General features: G+C 38.7%; 1 protein-coding gene across 11 annotated transcripts in view; it reads right to left on the bottom strand.

Moving 5' to 3' along the window:
- WDFY3 (WD repeat and FYVE domain containing 3) overlaps window positions 1-18768 on the bottom strand; it is a 167039-nt gene that overhangs the window by 27541 nt on the left and 120730 nt on the right. For 7 of the 11 annotated variants that reach the window (XM_050327291.1, XM_050327290.1, XM_050327292.1 and 4 more), the window contains 15 exons: window positions 17937-18057; window positions 16696-16913; window positions 13736-13971; window positions 12352-12486; window positions 10943-11122; window positions 9501-9545; window positions 8805-9038; window positions 7351-7450; window positions 6269-6429; window positions 5471-5700; window positions 4513-4622; window positions 3507-3689; window positions 2729-2886; window positions 1295-1372; window positions 110-337 (listed from right to left, as the gene is read on the bottom strand). In XM_050327291.1, coding sequence (XP_050183248.1) covers window positions 110-337; window positions 1295-1372; window positions 2729-2886; window positions 3507-3689; window positions 4513-4622; window positions 5471-5700; window positions 6269-6429; window positions 7351-7450; window positions 8805-9038; window positions 9501-9545; window positions 10943-11122; window positions 12352-12486; window positions 13736-13971; window positions 16696-16913; window positions 17937-18057 — 2417 coding nt within the window. The remainder of the gene's footprint in view (window positions 1-109; window positions 338-1294; window positions 1373-2728; window positions 2887-3506; window positions 3690-4512; window positions 4623-5470; window positions 5701-6268; window positions 6430-7350; window positions 7451-8804; window positions 9039-9500; window positions 9546-10942; window positions 11123-12351; window positions 12487-13735; window positions 13972-16695; window positions 16914-17936; window positions 18058-18768) is intronic. The other 4 variants (XM_050327287.1, XM_050327296.1, XM_050327295.1 and 1 more) reach the window with 2 other exon arrangements.

Here is an 18768-nt window from a genome sequence, read left to right as displayed (position 1 = left end):
TAATACCAACAGAGGAAAATACATTGCTTAAGAAAAACTTATATTAGAAAAGAAAATAGGTTTTGCAGCAGGACATAAAATTACCCATCACAAACTCTTGAATACTTACCAGCAAGTTTGTTTCTTGCTCAGCTTCAGGCATGTAGGGATACTGAGTATAAAACATGTCATTCCGCACCATCTTCTTCCTCATTCTGCAGGGACCCTCAGTCATCTCCAACATCCACTTGTCCAGATGGGAGCCAATGGGGGGACCCCACAAGCCTCGCTCTCGGAGTAACTCGTATTCAATCTGAGACCACTCCTCTGTCACGTATTTTAATGCATTCTGCTGACGCTGAACACAAAGACATCGGTAAGTGCATCAGGAGCGAGGCTTTTAAACCTGTCTCTGATATGAGCAGAGGTATCTTCACTACACTAAGGAAAGACAAATATTAAGTCATAATTCCAGCACCACTTTCCAGTATTGGTGGTGTCAGTTAACATGAAAGCAGCGCTCAAACTGTAATCTTCTCAAAAAAAAGAAGGTGGTAAAAGCTCTGCTTTTCGGTTTGCATTGTTAATTGAGTATATTTCTAAATGGCAAACATGAAAGAAATGTTAACACTAAAGCACCGAATTTGAAAAAGGACTTTAAGTATGAAATCATTTTGGAGGTCTTCCTGCCTATTTCTGCACTGTAGAGAGAAGTTTAATGAAGCAGAGTTTGGTAATTTTAAAGTTTTTTTACTAATTGCTTTCAATGACCTGTTTCTCTCAGAAGTTGATTTCTTAGGATTTATAGCACGCAGCTCAGCAACTACTTTGAACCAAATGTCTTTGAGAATGTTTGGAAGAAACCACAGGGTGCAACACTTTCATTCTGGAAAGCACAGAGCAGCCACTTATTATCACTGCACGATACCAGAAAATTTTACGCCTCTCCACATCTTCTCTTACTTCTGCACAATGTTTTAGAAAGTGTATCTCCAATATCTCTCTTTCTGTTCCCTGCTTTTTATTTTCTTCACACTTGCAAGGAAAGACTATTTAAGCTTGAAAAAAATTAAGATTTAAACAAGCAACATTGCTACAAGAGTTTCAATCTACAACCAAATCAAAATTAATTTCCTCACTTGTTTATTTGATTGCACTTAAAAACTCCTTAAAAATGACAACTGTACCTAAACATTTCAGTGCTTCACCTATGACAAGCCAGTATTTTATAAGCCCCATGCTGAGAAATGGCATTGGCATAACCTAACAGACCAAAGCAGCAGTGTCAAGTAACTAATCCTCTAAGCCACCATACCTCCTGGTATTCTTTATACTGCATATCAACCAGGTCCCGAACCACTGCAATGTGAGTAAACATCCACTGGGAAATTTCCTAATACAAAGATAAGAGAACAGATAGAATGACACTTTATAAAGATCTTGTTTGAATGAAAATGTGTATTAATAAATGTGTATGAAAAGGTGTACTAATTCATCCCCTTGCTAAACTTGCTTGCAAATAATAGTTTCTTTTAAAAAATTACTTAGATAATTAATTTCAAACTGCTGCACAAGGAAGTATTTAAGGTTTTGTTTGGTGTTTTCTTGTTCCTTTTTTTAAAGGAGATAAAATTATGCGTATGAATATCCTTAAAAAAAAAACAAACAACTGGTAAACATTTAGAAAATATTTGAAACACATGACTAACAGCTCAGAACATTCCCAAACAGTCAAAGATTGACACCCATCCCTCCTCACTCTGTCCCACAATATGCCTGTTTTCAATTATTACTTCCTCTACTGACACAGTCAGCAACAGTTCCCATCAGCTCTTGGTGAGTTTCCTCCCTTTCAGTGTATGCCTACTCACCAGGAAAAGGACTGAGAACACAGAGTTCTCTACTTTATCAAAGCTATTGGCTAGTTTTCAGATCAGAAAGAAAACCAGGAACGTGTTTTTTCCAGAGGACACAAACTCAGATTAAGTCAAACAGGAGTTAAACATTTCCTTGTGACAGGAATACACCTTGAACCAACATGTCCCCAACGTTTCAAGTACTAAATACAGTAAGAACTTAATCCTCCAAAACTTTCACATCCCTCTTTCCTTTGTTTTCAATGCCCCAATTAATTTACACTAACTCCTTGCACTGCCCCACTAGGTACTGTTCTATTGAGAGCACCAGCACCATGGCTCTAGACTTCTTTTTACATTATTTTTTTAAAGCAAGCAGGTTTGCAAAGCAGATGTCCAGTTCTACCACGACATGTTGCTTTGCTGAACTCTTCTTTGTAATACAATAAAAACAGCACAAAGCAGCATTTGTTTATTCATGATACATGCATAGTCACACAGGGATTATTCCTAAACCACATAATCTTGAGGGAAGGATGGAAAAAAAGGACAAACATCTGTCTCACAGCTTCCATTTCAGTGCAGTAGAGCAAACTGAAGACCCAGACTAGCAAAACCATAAAGCACATACATATCCAGAAGCAGCTGAGCAGTCTGACCAACAACAAAGAGTTTAACTCTTGGCTTAATGTTACAGATATGCAGATGGACCTATTACATGAGGACACACAGTAGGAAGATGCCCAGTCCGGACAGTCAAAAAAGGGAAAGAAAACAAAACACCAGATACCACTTTAAACTCTGGAAGATTCCCTCCATTGGGATATTTATCACAAGCCCTCCACATACACTGCTGGATTTTAGACTGCATGTTATTAACTGACAGAAATTACCTGTGTAGAGAGGTTGTGTTTATTCAGCCCACTCTCCTTGCGGTTTCTCCGGGAGCCAGTTAGTTTAGAGAGGCCAAAGCCACTGCTAACTCGTGAAAGTTTGGACTGTGTGGTTGGAACCAAAGCCTCCCCTCTACTGATGCATTTCTTCTCATGAGCTGAAAAACAAAGTGTTGGGAGCACTTTTTAGATATTTTTCCCCATTATATATATTTTTTTTTAAATAGAAAACCTTTTCTGTTGCTTCAAAAAGGCCTAACTCCACTGAAAACATGTCTGCAAATATACTACCAGGGAGATACTGGAAAACTGAGCAAACATCAGCCAGGAACAAAGCACATCTAAAAATACAGAGACTACAAAAACAAGTACTCCAGGTTTCCAGAAATTCTTTCCGTACATCCAGGTTAACCTCAATTATCTCAGAATTGTGTAATCATCAAAGGAGTCACATCTATAGCATTTTATTGTCTGCTCTCTAAACTCTTGCTAATTCAATCAAGCATCAGTTGACCTTCTTTATTATATGGGCACAGAACTAACTTGTGCTTAACTTGTTGTCCACCAGGATTCCCAGGTCCTTTTCCTGGAAAACTGCTTCCTGAACAGGTTTCTGAGCCAAAAAGTAGCTATAGCATCACTGCTGCTAGAGAAGGACCACTCAGTCACCCATTTCCAATCTTATCCCTAGACCAAGAGTTTGCAGGTCTCCCTCCCTCGCAGGTTCACTCCTAGGAAATCCACTGTTCAGGACAAATGAATCCTCAGTTACACTTACCCAAATGATTTTGCCAACACTTTAAACTCGCTTCCTCAATAAAAGGTCTTGCAACGGTTATGTCCACTTGGCCACGATCATTGACAGGCAGAGTCACTTTGAAAACTTCTTCTAAAACTTGCTTTTTACTGTGGATCAGCTCTGTCCACACTCTGTTTATGGCTTTTAAAAGAAGCTGGCGACCTGCATAAGTACAAGATCACAAACAGCAAGCTCTCTACAGTGCTTACAGTACTGGTATTTTTACAGTAGTGAAATGAATGATTTCTGCAATTATACTCTACTTTCTTCCCCTCTTGTCTGATGTGGGAAATGCTTTGGTCAGACTGTCTTTTTTTGCCATTACTATGCTATCAATTAACTTTGGCCATTTTCCCCCCGTGAATTTGAAACGCTGGCTCTGATTAGCTGTGATTCATCTCCCACACGCATCTATTAACAAAATGACATTGAAACAAACCTTACAGAAGTCTGTGTCTGTATGTATGTTTTCCATACATACTTTAAGCTTGAGTATTTTTACATGACTGTATGCCTAAGTACACACACGCATAAACATTAAACATACATATGTAAGAAAAAAAAGAATCACTGAATATTTTCTTCCACAGCTAGTTCATAAATTTCCTTTGAGTGGAAGATCCTGAAGATGCCACTAAATAATAATTTTATAGTTTATACCAACCCACTTTCTATTGCATTTAACACTGTGCATATAACACAGTATTTCTAATTCTGCTGCACGTCTAGACAACAATAAATAGCTCTTACAATTTTAACAAAACACTAACTTATCCTGGATATGTCTATCTTGATATTTCCAACTGTCTTTTCATTAATTTTTAACATATTTTTATACACATACATACCCCTCCAGAGAGTAACTGGGTAACACCCCCACCCCCCGCCACAACCCGTTGCCCCAAGTAACTGGGGTAGAAGATTAGTGACGACAATACAGAAGCACCATTATGAGACATCTGTGGCTTTGTCACTCTCAGATTACCTTCACTGACATCTTGATTGTAGACTCCATCTGGTTCTATATCAGAGGGGATCATAATGTGCCAAGTTGTCATCCTGGCTTCTGCTTCCAATCCAAACCCATCAACATTGCTACAAACACACAATGAATTAACAACTACCAGAAAAAAACCCCAAAACAACAATAACACACCAAGCTAAGGCATTTGATCCCCTCTAACAATATCACAAAGACTAATACATGCTACTACAGCAAAGTATCTTCACTTCTGTCCACCTGAGTCCTGACAATCCGTGGTCACAAGCTGAACTGCAAGTTTATGAAAAATTGACATGCCGTGGACACTGGTGTCACTAGAGGAAGATAGTGATATTTGAAGAAACACAAAATAGACAAGGCCAGAAATAGAGAACAGAGTTTGATGATGCTTGCCAAGTGTCTTTGGATGAAACACAAGTTGTGCATCTTTTTGGAAAGAACAAATGAAAATGCCAGGTTGGCATTTGAAGCAATACAGAAAAGTGGGTGTCTACAGCATTTGTCATGGACACTTGATTTAATGCATGACTGGACTTACCCAATACTATACATAAAAGTACTAAGATACTGAATTTGTATGAAATTATTCAGTAGGTAATAAATCAAGTGAGGGGACCCTTTATTAATTACCTAGCACCAGTGTTTCTATCTTTAAAACATTTCAAATTACAAAAGGATAACAACAAAATGGTTAGATAAACACTTGTCAGCACTTTAAAATACCTCTGCAAAAGGACATAAAAACGGTCTCTACACCCAAGATCTTCAAACCTGATTTTGTTTCAAAATGAATCTCTTCAGACTGTTTGCAAGTCACTGGCTGGAAAGTTACAACCAATTATCCAGCATTTGCTGACTTATTTTCAAGGTGAGAAAGAACAGGACATTTTGGTACTTCACAGCCCTGGTTCTGGAATGAACTCCTGTCTGAGATATTTACCTTCCTCCATGCAGATTAATCAAGCAGTGAGCCAGGCAGCTGATGAATTCTTGATCGTGATTCCCAGGTCCCAAAATTAAGTTTCTGTTCACAGTAAGGACCCTTAGAGAATCAAGGAGAGCCACTTGCTGAGGAACAGTTTTGTGCGCTCTTGAGAATTGATACAGGATGGTTCTGTTCAGGCAGTGATAAATGGCATCCAGCGATAGTCCCTGAGATCTTCTTTTTGACTGATGTGGAGCAAAAAAATCAGAGTCAGATAGCAGCAGAAAATCATTTTACTGGCACAAAATCTTCCCTTGAATTGATCCATACTCATTTTTCACGATTGGTATTTTACCAGAAGTGCCAATTCCATGAATTTCAAGGACGAAAATGACATTAACAATAATACATTTATAATTTTAACATCTGTAAAGATGTTGCTGATTTCTAACAGGAATAGTATTCTAACAATCTCCAATAAAAGTATATGAGGAAGCTTTCAAAAATACCAAGATAAGTTTAGGAAGCTTCCAAAAATTCCTGCAAGGTGTATTTGTTTATTTTGGTGGATTTCTAAAAAATAATGTCATCTGAGAGCAATTTTTACTCAGCTGCCCATATTAAAGGACTCCACAGTGACAAGATGAGTTAAGAAAGCTCAGTAAAGAGAGAGGAAGCCGGGGGAAGAAAAGAATATTTCTGTGCTGACCTGACATGTGTCACTAGCAGGTTGCTTAGTGACACCACTCCATGCATTTCAACCTGACCTTCAAAAATAGTTTTGCAAGCAGGCTAACAGAACAACACTGTTACCTGTGCAATGAGCTGGATTATGAAGTCCACTAGAAGCTTGGACTCTTTGTTGAACATGCCCTGCCAAAGCTTATCTACCACACGCTGTGTAAAATAAAACACATTGTTCACCAGGACTTGATAGCTTCCTCCACTCGTTATAGGGAGAGATGCATCTTCACCTAGGTAACAAAAAACACAAAAGTTTTCTTCATTTATCAGAAAAACCCATCTGCATAAATACACTTACATAAGTTTATGCTTTCTAGACTTCCGTAAAAGAGATTCAGTCAAAGTTAAAGGTAAAACCTCATGGCTTCCAATAAGCTTTGACAGTAAGCAAACATAATTCTGGATTTATTTTATTAAAGCACTGCACCCAGAAGAAGACAAATCACTGCTGCGGCAAGAAATGGGGAGCCTTACAAGCACTTTTGAACAGAAATGCATACAGCCCCATGACACCTAGGATGGAGATACAGCAGACCTAGAGCTCCTGGGAAATCAAGCAGGCCACCATGAAGTCCAACTGGATCCCTGAGCAGCCAATACTCCTACAGGCCCCTTCCTGATCATCTAAATCAAAGCACTGGTGGAACAGCCTACCCTACTGCCATCCAAGCTACAAGCTTCTAATTCTCTTCCTGTCCATTTATCAATGGAGTGCTAATCCTTTTTTCTGGGGTGCTGCCTTCATAATAAAACTACAGTAGGAGGGAATGGAAACAAAGCTAACTTTTAACCCATGATAAATTGACCAAAGTTCCAGATCCTCTACCAAGGTAATAAGGACATGAGAGATGATGCAAGATCCAGTTTCAGTTCTTTTTGATGTGACTGCGATTTGTCTGACTTTCACATCCAAAAGATTTATGCAATGTAATTTTTTTGAATAACCTATTTTACAGCTTTGGCACAATCAAGGTAGTGAGGGAACATGCAAGCACAGCAACACCATTTACACATCGAAGGAAAGGAAAGGGCAGAGAGCAAAATAAAGACAATCAAGATGCAAAATAACAGGACAACAAAAAAGAAAACATCATAGAATCAAAACCTTGTGTTCCAATCAATAAATTGATAATTAAAGTTTGTTATATTACCCAATAAAACATCAGCTGCAAGTAAGTGGTCCATCACTCCATCCAAAACATATGTCTGAAACTCCTTCTGCTGTGTTCGTGTTGATCTTTCAGGGGAAGCCTGAAAAAGGATATTAAGATAATATTCAGATAATTAATATCTCTGAGCAAAGAAAGAAGGAGAGGAAGGCTGTCCTAGGTGATTTCCTCTTTTTCAGCTCTTGTGAACTACTTTTATTTTGTCTTAACATTCTGTGCCAAGCAAAAAGTTTTGGCTTTATCTAAAAATTTAAGCAGGCATGTCAAGCATACACTGGCTGCAGGCAACCTTAACAGAGCAGGCATTATTTCTACTTAAATTCAGTAAATTTACCTTCTGCCATAATAGGAACTGGAAAAGAACACTTTCTGAACAGGTGAACAAAACTAACTATAGTTAAACATATGGTTAAACTGTGATCTCCTCAGTTGACACAGTCATCTTCTTCAGTAAAATATGAGTAAATGGGACAGATCAAACATGTAATCAATCATTGTTTCTATGTGGGGTTCTGCATGTTACTAAATCAGCCTTGATAAAGTCATATAATAAATGGATGGGCTAAACTAAAGGGGAAAATGACTTTATCATCTTGTGTTGGTCAGTGAACACACACTCACTCCTAACCGAACATTTCACTGGAACAGTCCTAGAAAGCAATACAGCATTAAGTTTAGCAGTTTACATACCCAATTCTCTTTATTCTAAGGGACCAGTAACACTGATGAGTGACAACAAGTTAAAACAGCTGTAAAGCAATGGTAACCCACTGAACACGGTCTCAAACACGCTTCCTGATGTCAGTGGATAACTGCATCTTTTGACATTTCATATTTCGCTTTGTGACAGCACAGAGGTGCCCAATTGCCCCAGGAAATTTCTTAGGAAATATACAAGCATGGTCCAAAATTCCTGCAGCTTTCAAAAAAGATCAGGGAGACTCAGCAACACATAAGATGAGGTGACAAATAGGTAGGTCAAGGAAGAATGAGAACTGATGTGACCTGAACGTTTCAAAATATTCTGTCTGAAGAAGGTGTGGGCAGTTAAACTCCTCACTGCCTGAACTCCTGCAAGTAACTGAACTCCTCACCTCCCTGCCTCAGCATTAACGGGATGATACTTTCATCAAGTGTAACAAGCTTTAAAACAGTTATTTTGTGACGTTTTATAGCATATGGCACCATGGTCTTTTTATCTAATTGGTGCAATCTATGGCACCATTTCTTTTTATCTAATATGAATAAAACAGAAACCTTAATATTTCTGCAGGGATTTTATATTCTCAATGAAGTCAATACAGCTGTTATGGTCGGAAAGGTGTTTAACAAATGAAACATACTTCACAAAACTAAAACTTGGAAGAAAGCTACGACTTCACAAGTAGTTCAAATAATAAAACCAAACCAAAACACAAACCCCAAAGAAACTCTACCTCTAGCAGAAGATCCACCAGTGGAGTCTGTTTGCTGGCTGGTGTGAGACACAAGTTATCAATAATCATCACACGCATGAAGTCAAACACAAACTTTTTGGCAGGATGGTTGGTTAGGTATGTCTTGGTCCCAACATTGCAGTATTCTGACTGGCTCCTGTTCATGCCAGAATCAGCTGCAAAGGCTTTAAACTCTTCAGCTGGGGACCCAACTTCATCATCAAGATCAGTGACCTGTGAAAAACAGCATGTTAAAACTGTAGAGATCAGCAAATTAATGGCAGCTTTTTCACTTTTCTATTCTTTGCTTGTCTAAAGCTTTTTAGCTTCATATTTTGCTTCTTAAGAAGCATTTTTACAAGATTATGATGTTCAGGATAAGTTCCCTAATACACAACAGGAGAAACATCCAGTTTCAGGTTCCCAAGGTAAACAAGAATCAGTGAAGACTGGTGAGAGTTACATTTCACATTCACTGACCAACAGAAGTACTTGAGCAATTTCTAAATACTTGGCAAAAATAAATTTTCCCATTGCAAAAAAAAAAAAGAAAAAAGAAAAAAAAAGTTTTGAAAAAGTTATTAACTAAAGTAGTTAAAATAAAACCAAGACAGAAACCAACTAAAAAAAGGCCATCAAGCTTACATAACAGAAAACAAAAAAGTAACTGAGCCTTTTCTTTTTTTAATACGATACCTTCATCAGAGTGCAGTTATGGGTAAGCCGGTTTCCCAAAAATCTCTAAAAAAAGAGAAAAAAAAAAAGGGTCTCCACAGCTTTCCCATTTCTGATGAACAGAAACCTTTGAGAGGCTAGCTCTTAAAGAGGACTGCAACAAAAGCACAAACAGTAATGAAAGCTGTCAAATCCAAGAGACTGACTCTTTTTACGTAACTCCCTCCTCTAAGTGAAAGAAGATACAGTATGATTTACCTCAACAAGCTTATCCATCACCAGTTTACATGTAAAATAACCAGACATTTTGAACATTTGGTCTGCTTTAGCAGGAGAGTTTTCTCAAGAAATTAAGAGAAGTCCAAATGTGTGTTCTTTCTAGTTTTAATAGCTGTCTCAGAAAAGTTGAAAGACCAGTTAAGAATTTTCTCTCAAGGTTGAATTTGGATTCTAATGTTTTGTTGCAGAAATCTGGCTGGTTTTCAGCTATACTTCACAAGGGATTTATTTAGGCAGGGGGAATACCAATTTGGAGTCACGAGAGCCTTCAAACTGCGAAGAGCTCAAGTTGTCAGGCAGGTACAAAAAGTTTCAAGGGATCTAGCAGTTAAAACAAAACCTGCTCAGAGACACAAGGCTTCTCCAAAAATTCTACAGGTGAGCATCAAATCAGCATAACTAGTTTGTTAAGTAGCACTTTTTTGAGAGGTACCAAGCTCCTGTTAATATAAAAGCAAAAAATCCCTTATTTTTTATGAGAGACTCATCAGTGTGCTCTGTTAAAAACTGATCTCCCACTTTTATTGACAAAAACGATAATATGCCACCAGCAAGTATTTCCTGAAGTGTTTTATCATACCCTCCATTGTTCTAGCATTTGGCAACTTGTAGTCCAACTATCCTTCCATGTTCTTAATAAAATTACTTTTAGATGTTGGCTAGCAGTATCTGTTTCTTTCCATTCATATTCTAGAAATAGTATTATTTGTAAATGGCACTAAGCTCAAAGAACACTTCAGGCAGCAATGTCGAATTCACACCCTCTCCTGGCCTGAACTCAGAAGTTCCAGGAAATGCAAGAACACTGTTTTGTGGTTAGACCACAAAAGCAGAAATGGGAAGTGGAAGAAAAAAGAAGTTTTAGATTTTATCACATCCTCCAGAGCAGAGGGCTGAATGCACAGGCTGACTCAGTCTTTTTTGCTTCTGTAAATCTGAGCTAACATTTTTCATGTAATTGAAAATAATGGTCCATTAGAAAACAAACGAGTTGTGTATGTTCCCCCTGAAATGCTGCTCTGTTGAACAAGCATTTCTCTCAGCTCCAAAACCCAAGAACAAAATGTCCAGCCCAGCCTTGACAATGCCCTCTTTTGCAGGGTGAGTTATGAGTGTTAATTGAGAAATCCTCAAAAGTAACATTCAGGGGAAAAATAAACCAGCTAAATAGTTGGATTTCCTACCATCTCCGAGTAAGGTCGTATGTTGAAAGGGAACACTGTTGCTGCCAGCGCACACAGGAACTCTGGACTCATCCACAAGGAAATGAGGTCTGGCACATTGTGATACAAATACCGAAAGAACTGCATCAGGGTGACTGGATATTCTCTAAGCCAAGAGCCTTCCTCCTCTGACTGCCAAGGCTGGGTTGAAAAACAAACACCGGATTAGCACAGATAGCACTAATTGAAGAATGCTTATTTCAGAAAGGAAGAGAAGCTGCAGGGTCAAATACGCAATCAAACACGCTGTCAAACATGCAATGACATACACGATGAGACGTGATCAGAGATGGGGCCAAATGCGATCAGCCACATGGACAAGCACTTGTTCAAGCAGAGCAGAAATAAGTGATTGAACAGGGGGCCAAGCACATGACCAGCTGTGAAAAGCACATCGAGAACACGTCAATGTGTGTTGAAGGACTTGTCAGAACACCCGACTGAAGACATGGTGTCTGAACATGTGACCTAATATCTGATCAAACAAGTGACAGAAAATGAGTTTGAGCACATCACCAACACAAACCCGACTCAATGTGACAGAACACACATCTGAGCACGTCACCATACGATAAACACCCGACCAAACATGTGACCACGCATCATGACAGATCACCAGTAAGAGACAGACCATATTACAACATGAATGTGCCCTGCAGCAGGTCATGAAGGCATAAACAGCACACATGTCCAGAGGATGCTTCTAAACGTGTTAGCATGGGGGAATCATGCAAGCAGAATCACGAGCACATCACAAACACATGACCACCAAACAGGTGACCGCCAGACAGGTGTTGCCTTTAAAACATTGGGAGAGATAATTTTCAGCAGATAACACACTCAAGCCTCAAGGAAATACAGAATTTTCCCACTGAGAGACCAACTTCCACTACTCCTGACATTAGATTCAAAGATGAGAAGATGACACATTTTTCTGGCAGTAAATTCATTTCCTCCAGCATGTGGCTATTCATAGTCAGGGGACTTCTCTGCATGTGGAAGGTTCATGTACAAAATCTGCAAGTCGCACAGCTCTGAGCAGATGGGATATACTCTCTCTAACATGCCCCCACGATGTTAATTGGGAAAGAAATTCAATTATCTCTGCCAAGGACATTTTATCCTTCTGCTTTCTTGTTTTGTTTTAATTGCAGCTAAACAGAAAGCCCAGCCTTTTTGTGGCCACTAATATTTCCACAGACACTGGAAAAAAGTAACATAGAATAACCCACTAAAATGACAGTTTTCACCCAATTATTACGAGCCTATCTCACAGCTGGTTTTGTCGTGACACTTCACAATTTTCACCACATGACAAACTCAAACAACTCACAATATTCAAATACAAGTAAAATTTTTTTTATGCTTACAGAATTCAGCATGCTCCGCAGCATTCCCAGTAACAAGAAGGCAGCTTCTGTGCAAACACTGTGTATTGAAGAGGTAACAGTGCCACAGGAGGCAGGAACTCCAAATATGAACGTCCAAATAGAGTCTAAATCAAACTGCAAGAGGTGAAAGGGAAGAAGGAATACATGAAACAATCCCTTTCTCGTATTCAATTGGATACTGCTTTTTATTACACATGCAATGCACTCATTTGGCAGTATCTAAAAAATTGTTTTGTGTCCTCCAAATTTTATCATCACAAGTTTCATATGAAAGTCACATGTCACTGAGGAAAATTTCTTTCAACAATGGGTTAATGTAACTGCAACTCTTCTCAAAGTATTTGTTTTGAAACAAAAGAGCACACATGCTGCACAATCCCCTCAGTTTACTTCACTCACATCTAGCAGTAAAACCCACATGGTATCCCACAGAAGAAAAAAGATACAAACAGCACAAAAAAATCAAGTTGCAATTTCCAGCAAGTCAAAATAATTAAATCAATTAAAAAATAAAAGAGGACACAGTTCTCACTCCTGAACTTAGGAGTTGAATTTAGTTTTGATTTAACTGTGTCATATTTCAATGCTGTAAGCAGATGAGTGAGCTTCATGCCTCTACTTCATGGTAGCACCGTGCTGAATGTGCTGTCAAGTACTGCTCTTGAGAACACAGGCAGGCAGAATACCACCTGGTCTGAAAACTTCTACTTTTCAGTTCTCACTGATAAATAAGTGTTAGCACTGCATCCATTCTAAACAGGCACTTTGTCTATCTCGAGTGTGGCTTTTCATCATAAAGCACTACCCTAGGCCTTCTAGGACTCTGTTGTAGACTTTATAATATCTACTCATTTACACACAATTCCAACAAGCCCAAAATCAACCTTCTCAGAATAAGAGCAACCAACATTTTCCAGCAACAACTGGCTTGTCTCCCTAAAGAAACCACAGAGACCTTTTGAAATAAAAGCTACTTTGTTTTGTCTGTAACCTTGTGAACCCTCTTTAACACAGCAACTCTCTACTTCTTAAAACAAAAACCACAAAAAAACCCCCACAACCAAAAAAAGCAAGCAAAAAATGATGTCCCCTTCAATGCCCACACCACATCAGATTGAACTAGGGATCTGGTTCTCATTTGACCCCAAAACGGACTAGAATGACACCAGTGACAGCTAAGCCATAACAGCCTGGCTTCCACATGCTCCCCAGGGTACCCTGTCCTCCCACCCCAGACAGCTCAGCACTAAACGCCACACCCTGACTGAGTCAGCTGCAGAGAAGAAGGAGGGAGTCTGGTTAATTCATTATTTTCTTTCATGACAGACAGAACTACATTTATATCTTACTAGATAATCCCTACCTGGCAACCCTGATTACACTGGCTGCTGATGACAGGTGCACTGACCTGCAGGTTTTCAGGCAGTTCAGTGACTGGCTGCTGCAGGAAAAGGGCCATGAGAAGGAAATAGAGTGCAGGTACATTAGTGTGCTTCGGGAGAAGGGACTGCAGAACGGGAAAGCCTGGGAAGTGACAAGCATCCCGGTTGATCTCCCGGACCGTCGATCTGCCACCAGCACTCCTGCCCACATTGAACCCTAAGATGAAAAACAAGACACAAAGACAGGAATGTTAACAGGGTAAGAATGAACATTCTTACCCATGTAGTGAACTTGAGAGGGTGCCTCCTCAGAAACTCATGCTGTAAAAAATGAATGTGTGCATACAGACTGTCACACACATATGCCACCATTCTGCTTCAGATGACTAATTTTTTGAAACAATTAAAAAAAAAAAAAAAAAGGAAAAGATTGCCTTCCAGTAGCACACAGATGACACTGCTCCATACAGACTGCCTATTGCTACTACTTACACACACAGATCCATTTTCTGACTGCAACCACGATTTCTGACTTCTGAAATACCCAAACTTTTGAAAAAAATATTTTGCTGGCTAAGAGGGAAGTTATCACCTTAATCTCAGTTACAGATTTATATTACCAAGCAGCAATTCCATGGCCCATTTAAGTCTATGGGCAGCTAATTTTTCTCCAAAGATGTCTCAGGGGCATCTTATTTCAGATGTTTTGTTAATGATTAATCAGCCGGTATTAAGCATTAAATGCTCTTATTTTGTGCCTTATTCTAATTTAAGTGCTGCCAGAGCCACCTTTTGTGACCCTGCTGCTGCCTAGGTATTTGAATTTCCTCTTTAATGAAAAAAAATCCCAAAACATCAGGATGGTAGAAGCTCTTATTTTCAAGTAATGAAGAAGGCAGGAAGACAGTTCAGTTTCCACATCAGCAGAGCGAGTCATTCTTCTGACACTGCCAGAGGTCAGGTTGTTTTTCTGAGACTCAAATACAGATACGCTTTCCACCAGAAATTGTCTTTTTAAACAACATCTATCAGGAATCAGACCAATGAAATCTGTGCCACAAAGTTGCGGGAATTCCATCTGTAACCTTCAACAAAAATGGCTCGTACTTCATTCCATGAGAAATTTTGGAGCCAATATGTTATGATTTACTAAAAAATACAGGGTAAAAAAATTAGATAATCTGTCACTATCAGTTGATGAGACACAGGTTTAAAAATATCTGTTTGGACATAGTCTAGGCTAGATTCAATAAAGTGATACTATAATAAGAAAAACAGGAAAACTCTACAAATGGTCTTCAAATGTGATTGTATATAAAAATCTTATTTAGAGAGATTTTGTGACTGAAGAAAGTGTTTATGATATTGGACGTTTAAAGCAGACACTGAATAAACAACAGTCTATTCCCTAAGGTACCAAGGGTTTTCAAGTTTTTAAGGCACAACCATGCAAGGGAAATGCTCGCACAAAAATTGTTTCTTAAACAAAATGCAGAACATTAATGAAAAATTAGTCAAACAACAGGTGCTTTTTGTGATAACAATAAATATTTGCATGTGTTATATGGCTTCAGAAACACTGTTTTCCCTAATCTTCCTAATTTTTAATGCAAATCATTATTAATGCAAAGAACCATCCTATGCTCCTAGCTGAATATCCCAAGGGATATATTATGGGAAACTGTAAACATACAAACTTAACAGAGTTTTATTTATGCAGAAAAATAACAGGATGGCATACTTTGAAACCTATCAAAGAGATAAAGAAGAAAAAAACCATTTAAAAAATATTTTTATACTTTCGTTTCAGGAAGAGCCCTCTTCCTGAAGTAAGATCACTTTCAACAACACTTCACAATTATTTCTTTATAATAAACCAATGCAGAAAAGCCTTTGGCGCAGAAACAGATAATATACTGCTGCAACACAGAGAAGTGGCTCCTTGTACAGTTATTTTAGGAACAGTATTAAGCTGAAAGTACTATGATACCAGTGCCCTGGTCTAAAGGCTACTCAACCTCCTGAAAGACTCCCTTTAACATCAATCAGCATGTTTGCACCAGGGCCTGAATGGACATTCATCAAAAAAATTCCATCTTATTTGGACTGAAAAAACCCCCCAGGTCCACGGAAAATTGCTGCTACACCTGTCTACAAAGAACTGACATCCATTACTTCAGGTGTTTGGAGACGCATTTCAGACAGCTGAGAGATGCTCAAAATGGGTACAGCAGACTGAAGTGTTATACACTGAATTCTAGGTCACCTGGGGTAACTGAGAGTTCTGATAACCCTGGTAAATGAGGCTTTGAGAACGTGCAAAAAAAGTCTTTAATAAGACAGAGAGCATGTTTGTGTATGGAGGAACATAGGAGAGGGAAAGAAACCTTGAGATGATACCATGAACACAGGAATTCCTAAGGTAAGAGAAGTCCAAACAGGTAAATCTGATTGACACAGAACTCACTAGACAAAGCAGCTCAGGTATAACACCACACAATGCTCTAACTAATAAAAGTAAACAAGCCAGTAAATTTTACTGAATCTTTGTCAGCTGTGTACACAACGTGCTATGCTATACTACCTTTGCATCTATAGCTTAGACGTGCCTGCCCATGGGATATATTTAACTTACCATGATGGTAACAGAAAAAAACAATTGGCTGCCCAGGCCTTGTGCAGATGACGAGCCAGAACTGAACCACAATGACATCTATGCAATGTCAACTGGAGGGCAGTTTTGTAAAACCGCTCCCTTTTGCCCAGGAAACCTTAAATCTTAGTTTTAAGAAAAATGAGGAGCAGAAGATTCTGATTGCAGCAGAAACAGTAAGAGAAAGGATGCACCTCCCAGACAGCATCCACACAATAACCCCCTCCTCAACACATGAGCACAGGCGCTCCCAGTGACCCCTAAATCCCGCGGGGCTGAGATGCGTACCTAGCACAGTACCAATCTTATTGGTCAGGACAGAATCCGTCTGATCCAGCCAGCCTCCACCACTGAGACCCTCCTTAAACTTGATAAGGATGGACTGATTACTCAACAGGACCACAAGAATTCGCATGGCTGCTGTGACTGTGGTGGAATGCAGATGTTCTTCCATAAACATCATAATCCAATCAAAACCCAGTGTCTTGACCAGTTCTTCACAAGCCCTAAGTAAAGAGAGTAAAGAAAAGAAAAGGTCACATTTTACAGCATTTAGTTTCCTACTAGACAGCAAAAAACAACGTCCTTCAGTGCAGGGCAAACTTCAAGAGCAAATTCAGATCTATGAAAGAGTTAACTGAATCCTTGTTAAGTTTGCTACAAACACGAAATGTCACTCATTGAATCTTGTTAGATGGAATAGGTAAGTTGCATTTATTTAGAAGAAAGGAAAAACTAACTACAGCTCCTGGGACTATTATATTGCATGATATTTTTCTAATTGTTGCTTGTGATAACAAATATGGAATTCTGAACTGGAAACTTTTTGTTAAGCCACACAGGAAGTGTTCACGAGTCTTCTTAATAAACTGGTATTAAAAAAAGTGAAGGAAGGTTGTTTGTTTGGTTTTATTACAGGAAGAGTTGCTTGGAAATATTTGAAAATATGTGCGGGTTTTTTCCCTTTTTTTAAAGCAGTATTCCTGAAAAGCTTAAACAGGTTTGAGTTGTGTGTCCATCAACACTCAGTCAACTACTACATAACTACAGATTCCATATATTCCCAAAATGCTACCAACAGACTTCAGACAGACTACTGGGTTGAAAGCTGTATTTTGTCAAGGTTTAACTTGAGAGTGATTCAATGTCTCTTCTCCAACTTCCCATATGACTCTATGGACTCATTAAACTAAAGTATTATTCTTCCCTCACGTGCAATTTTAAGTAATTTAGGGGCATTCTACGGTCAATGATCCCAACAATAACCCCTCCTGGAGCCGTTTGATCTCAACCAAATGAGAAGCTGATTACCCCAGTTCTCTAAAAACACAAGTTTTCTCTTTGACAGATTTTATTTTCTCTATAGCCACACACGAAGTTATGAGAAAGCAGCACCATGAATCACGTATTCCATCCCTACTAGCATACTTAAAGGTAATTCAGTGAATCAAATGGGGGCTGTGTAATTCTCACCCTTGATATAAAAAATTATAACCTTTCTCTACCTCAAGGGGGTTTTTTGTACTTACTGCAAATTAACAGTTGTCTTTTCTTTAGATGTATATAGAAGCTTCAGAAGGATATCTAAAAGCCTGTTCCGTAGCAGAATAAGATTAGCTGACACGAGTCCTCCAAAATCATCCTCTGTTCCTAAATATTATGAAAATAATAAAAAAACCCAACAAAATTAGGTTTTTGGAACTTGGGCATTTTAAAGGTTATTCATAAATTCCTATCCATAAGCAAAGGAAGGTGTACTTAAGTGCTCCTGAGAAGTGTTTGGTGCCCCATTACCACTGTCACACACACAGTTTGGGCAGTTTGAAGAACAGGCAAAAGGGAATCACAATTCCTCAGAAAATAATCGAAAGCAGTAACTTCTGGCAGGCAGAGGTACAAAAACAATCAAACACCACCCCATTCATATTCCCCTCCCTTCTCTCAAAACTGTATAACGTGGTAACTAAATGAACATTTAGCATTTTGAAAGCTGGGTGGGTGGGGGTGGGAATCCTGATACTTCCCAAATCTCTCCAAATCTAAGAAATTGAGAGAAAAATTAGTTTTCTTTTCTTTCAACAGATCCCCAAGCTCATCATCAGATGAAAAACACACTTACTGCAGCCAAGCCAACCTATGTAGTTCAGGACCAGCTTTACAGTTATTTTGCAAATCCCTCTTTCCATACCTTATACTATCAGAGGAGGGTCATGCTTTTACATTATTTAAAATAAATAAAATCACAACTTGAGGCAACATGTGCAAAAATAAAGACAGATAAATGGATACTTTCTGAGTCAAGGTTGTGTGCACAAAATGCAGACACAAAGCATCTTCTGTGGCAGAAATACAGCAAAACTG

Source organism: Myiozetetes cayanensis, unplaced genomic scaffold, assembly GCF_022539395.1.
Source record: "Myiozetetes cayanensis isolate MyiCay16 unplaced genomic scaffold, myiCay2020 scf33, whole genome shotgun sequence".
NCBI classification, from domain to species: domain Eukaryota; kingdom Metazoa; phylum Chordata; class Aves; order Passeriformes; family Tyrannidae; genus Myiozetetes; species Myiozetetes cayanensis.
Note: the sequence above shows the minus strand (reverse complement) of the source record. Positions and strands in the feature narration are given on the sequence as shown.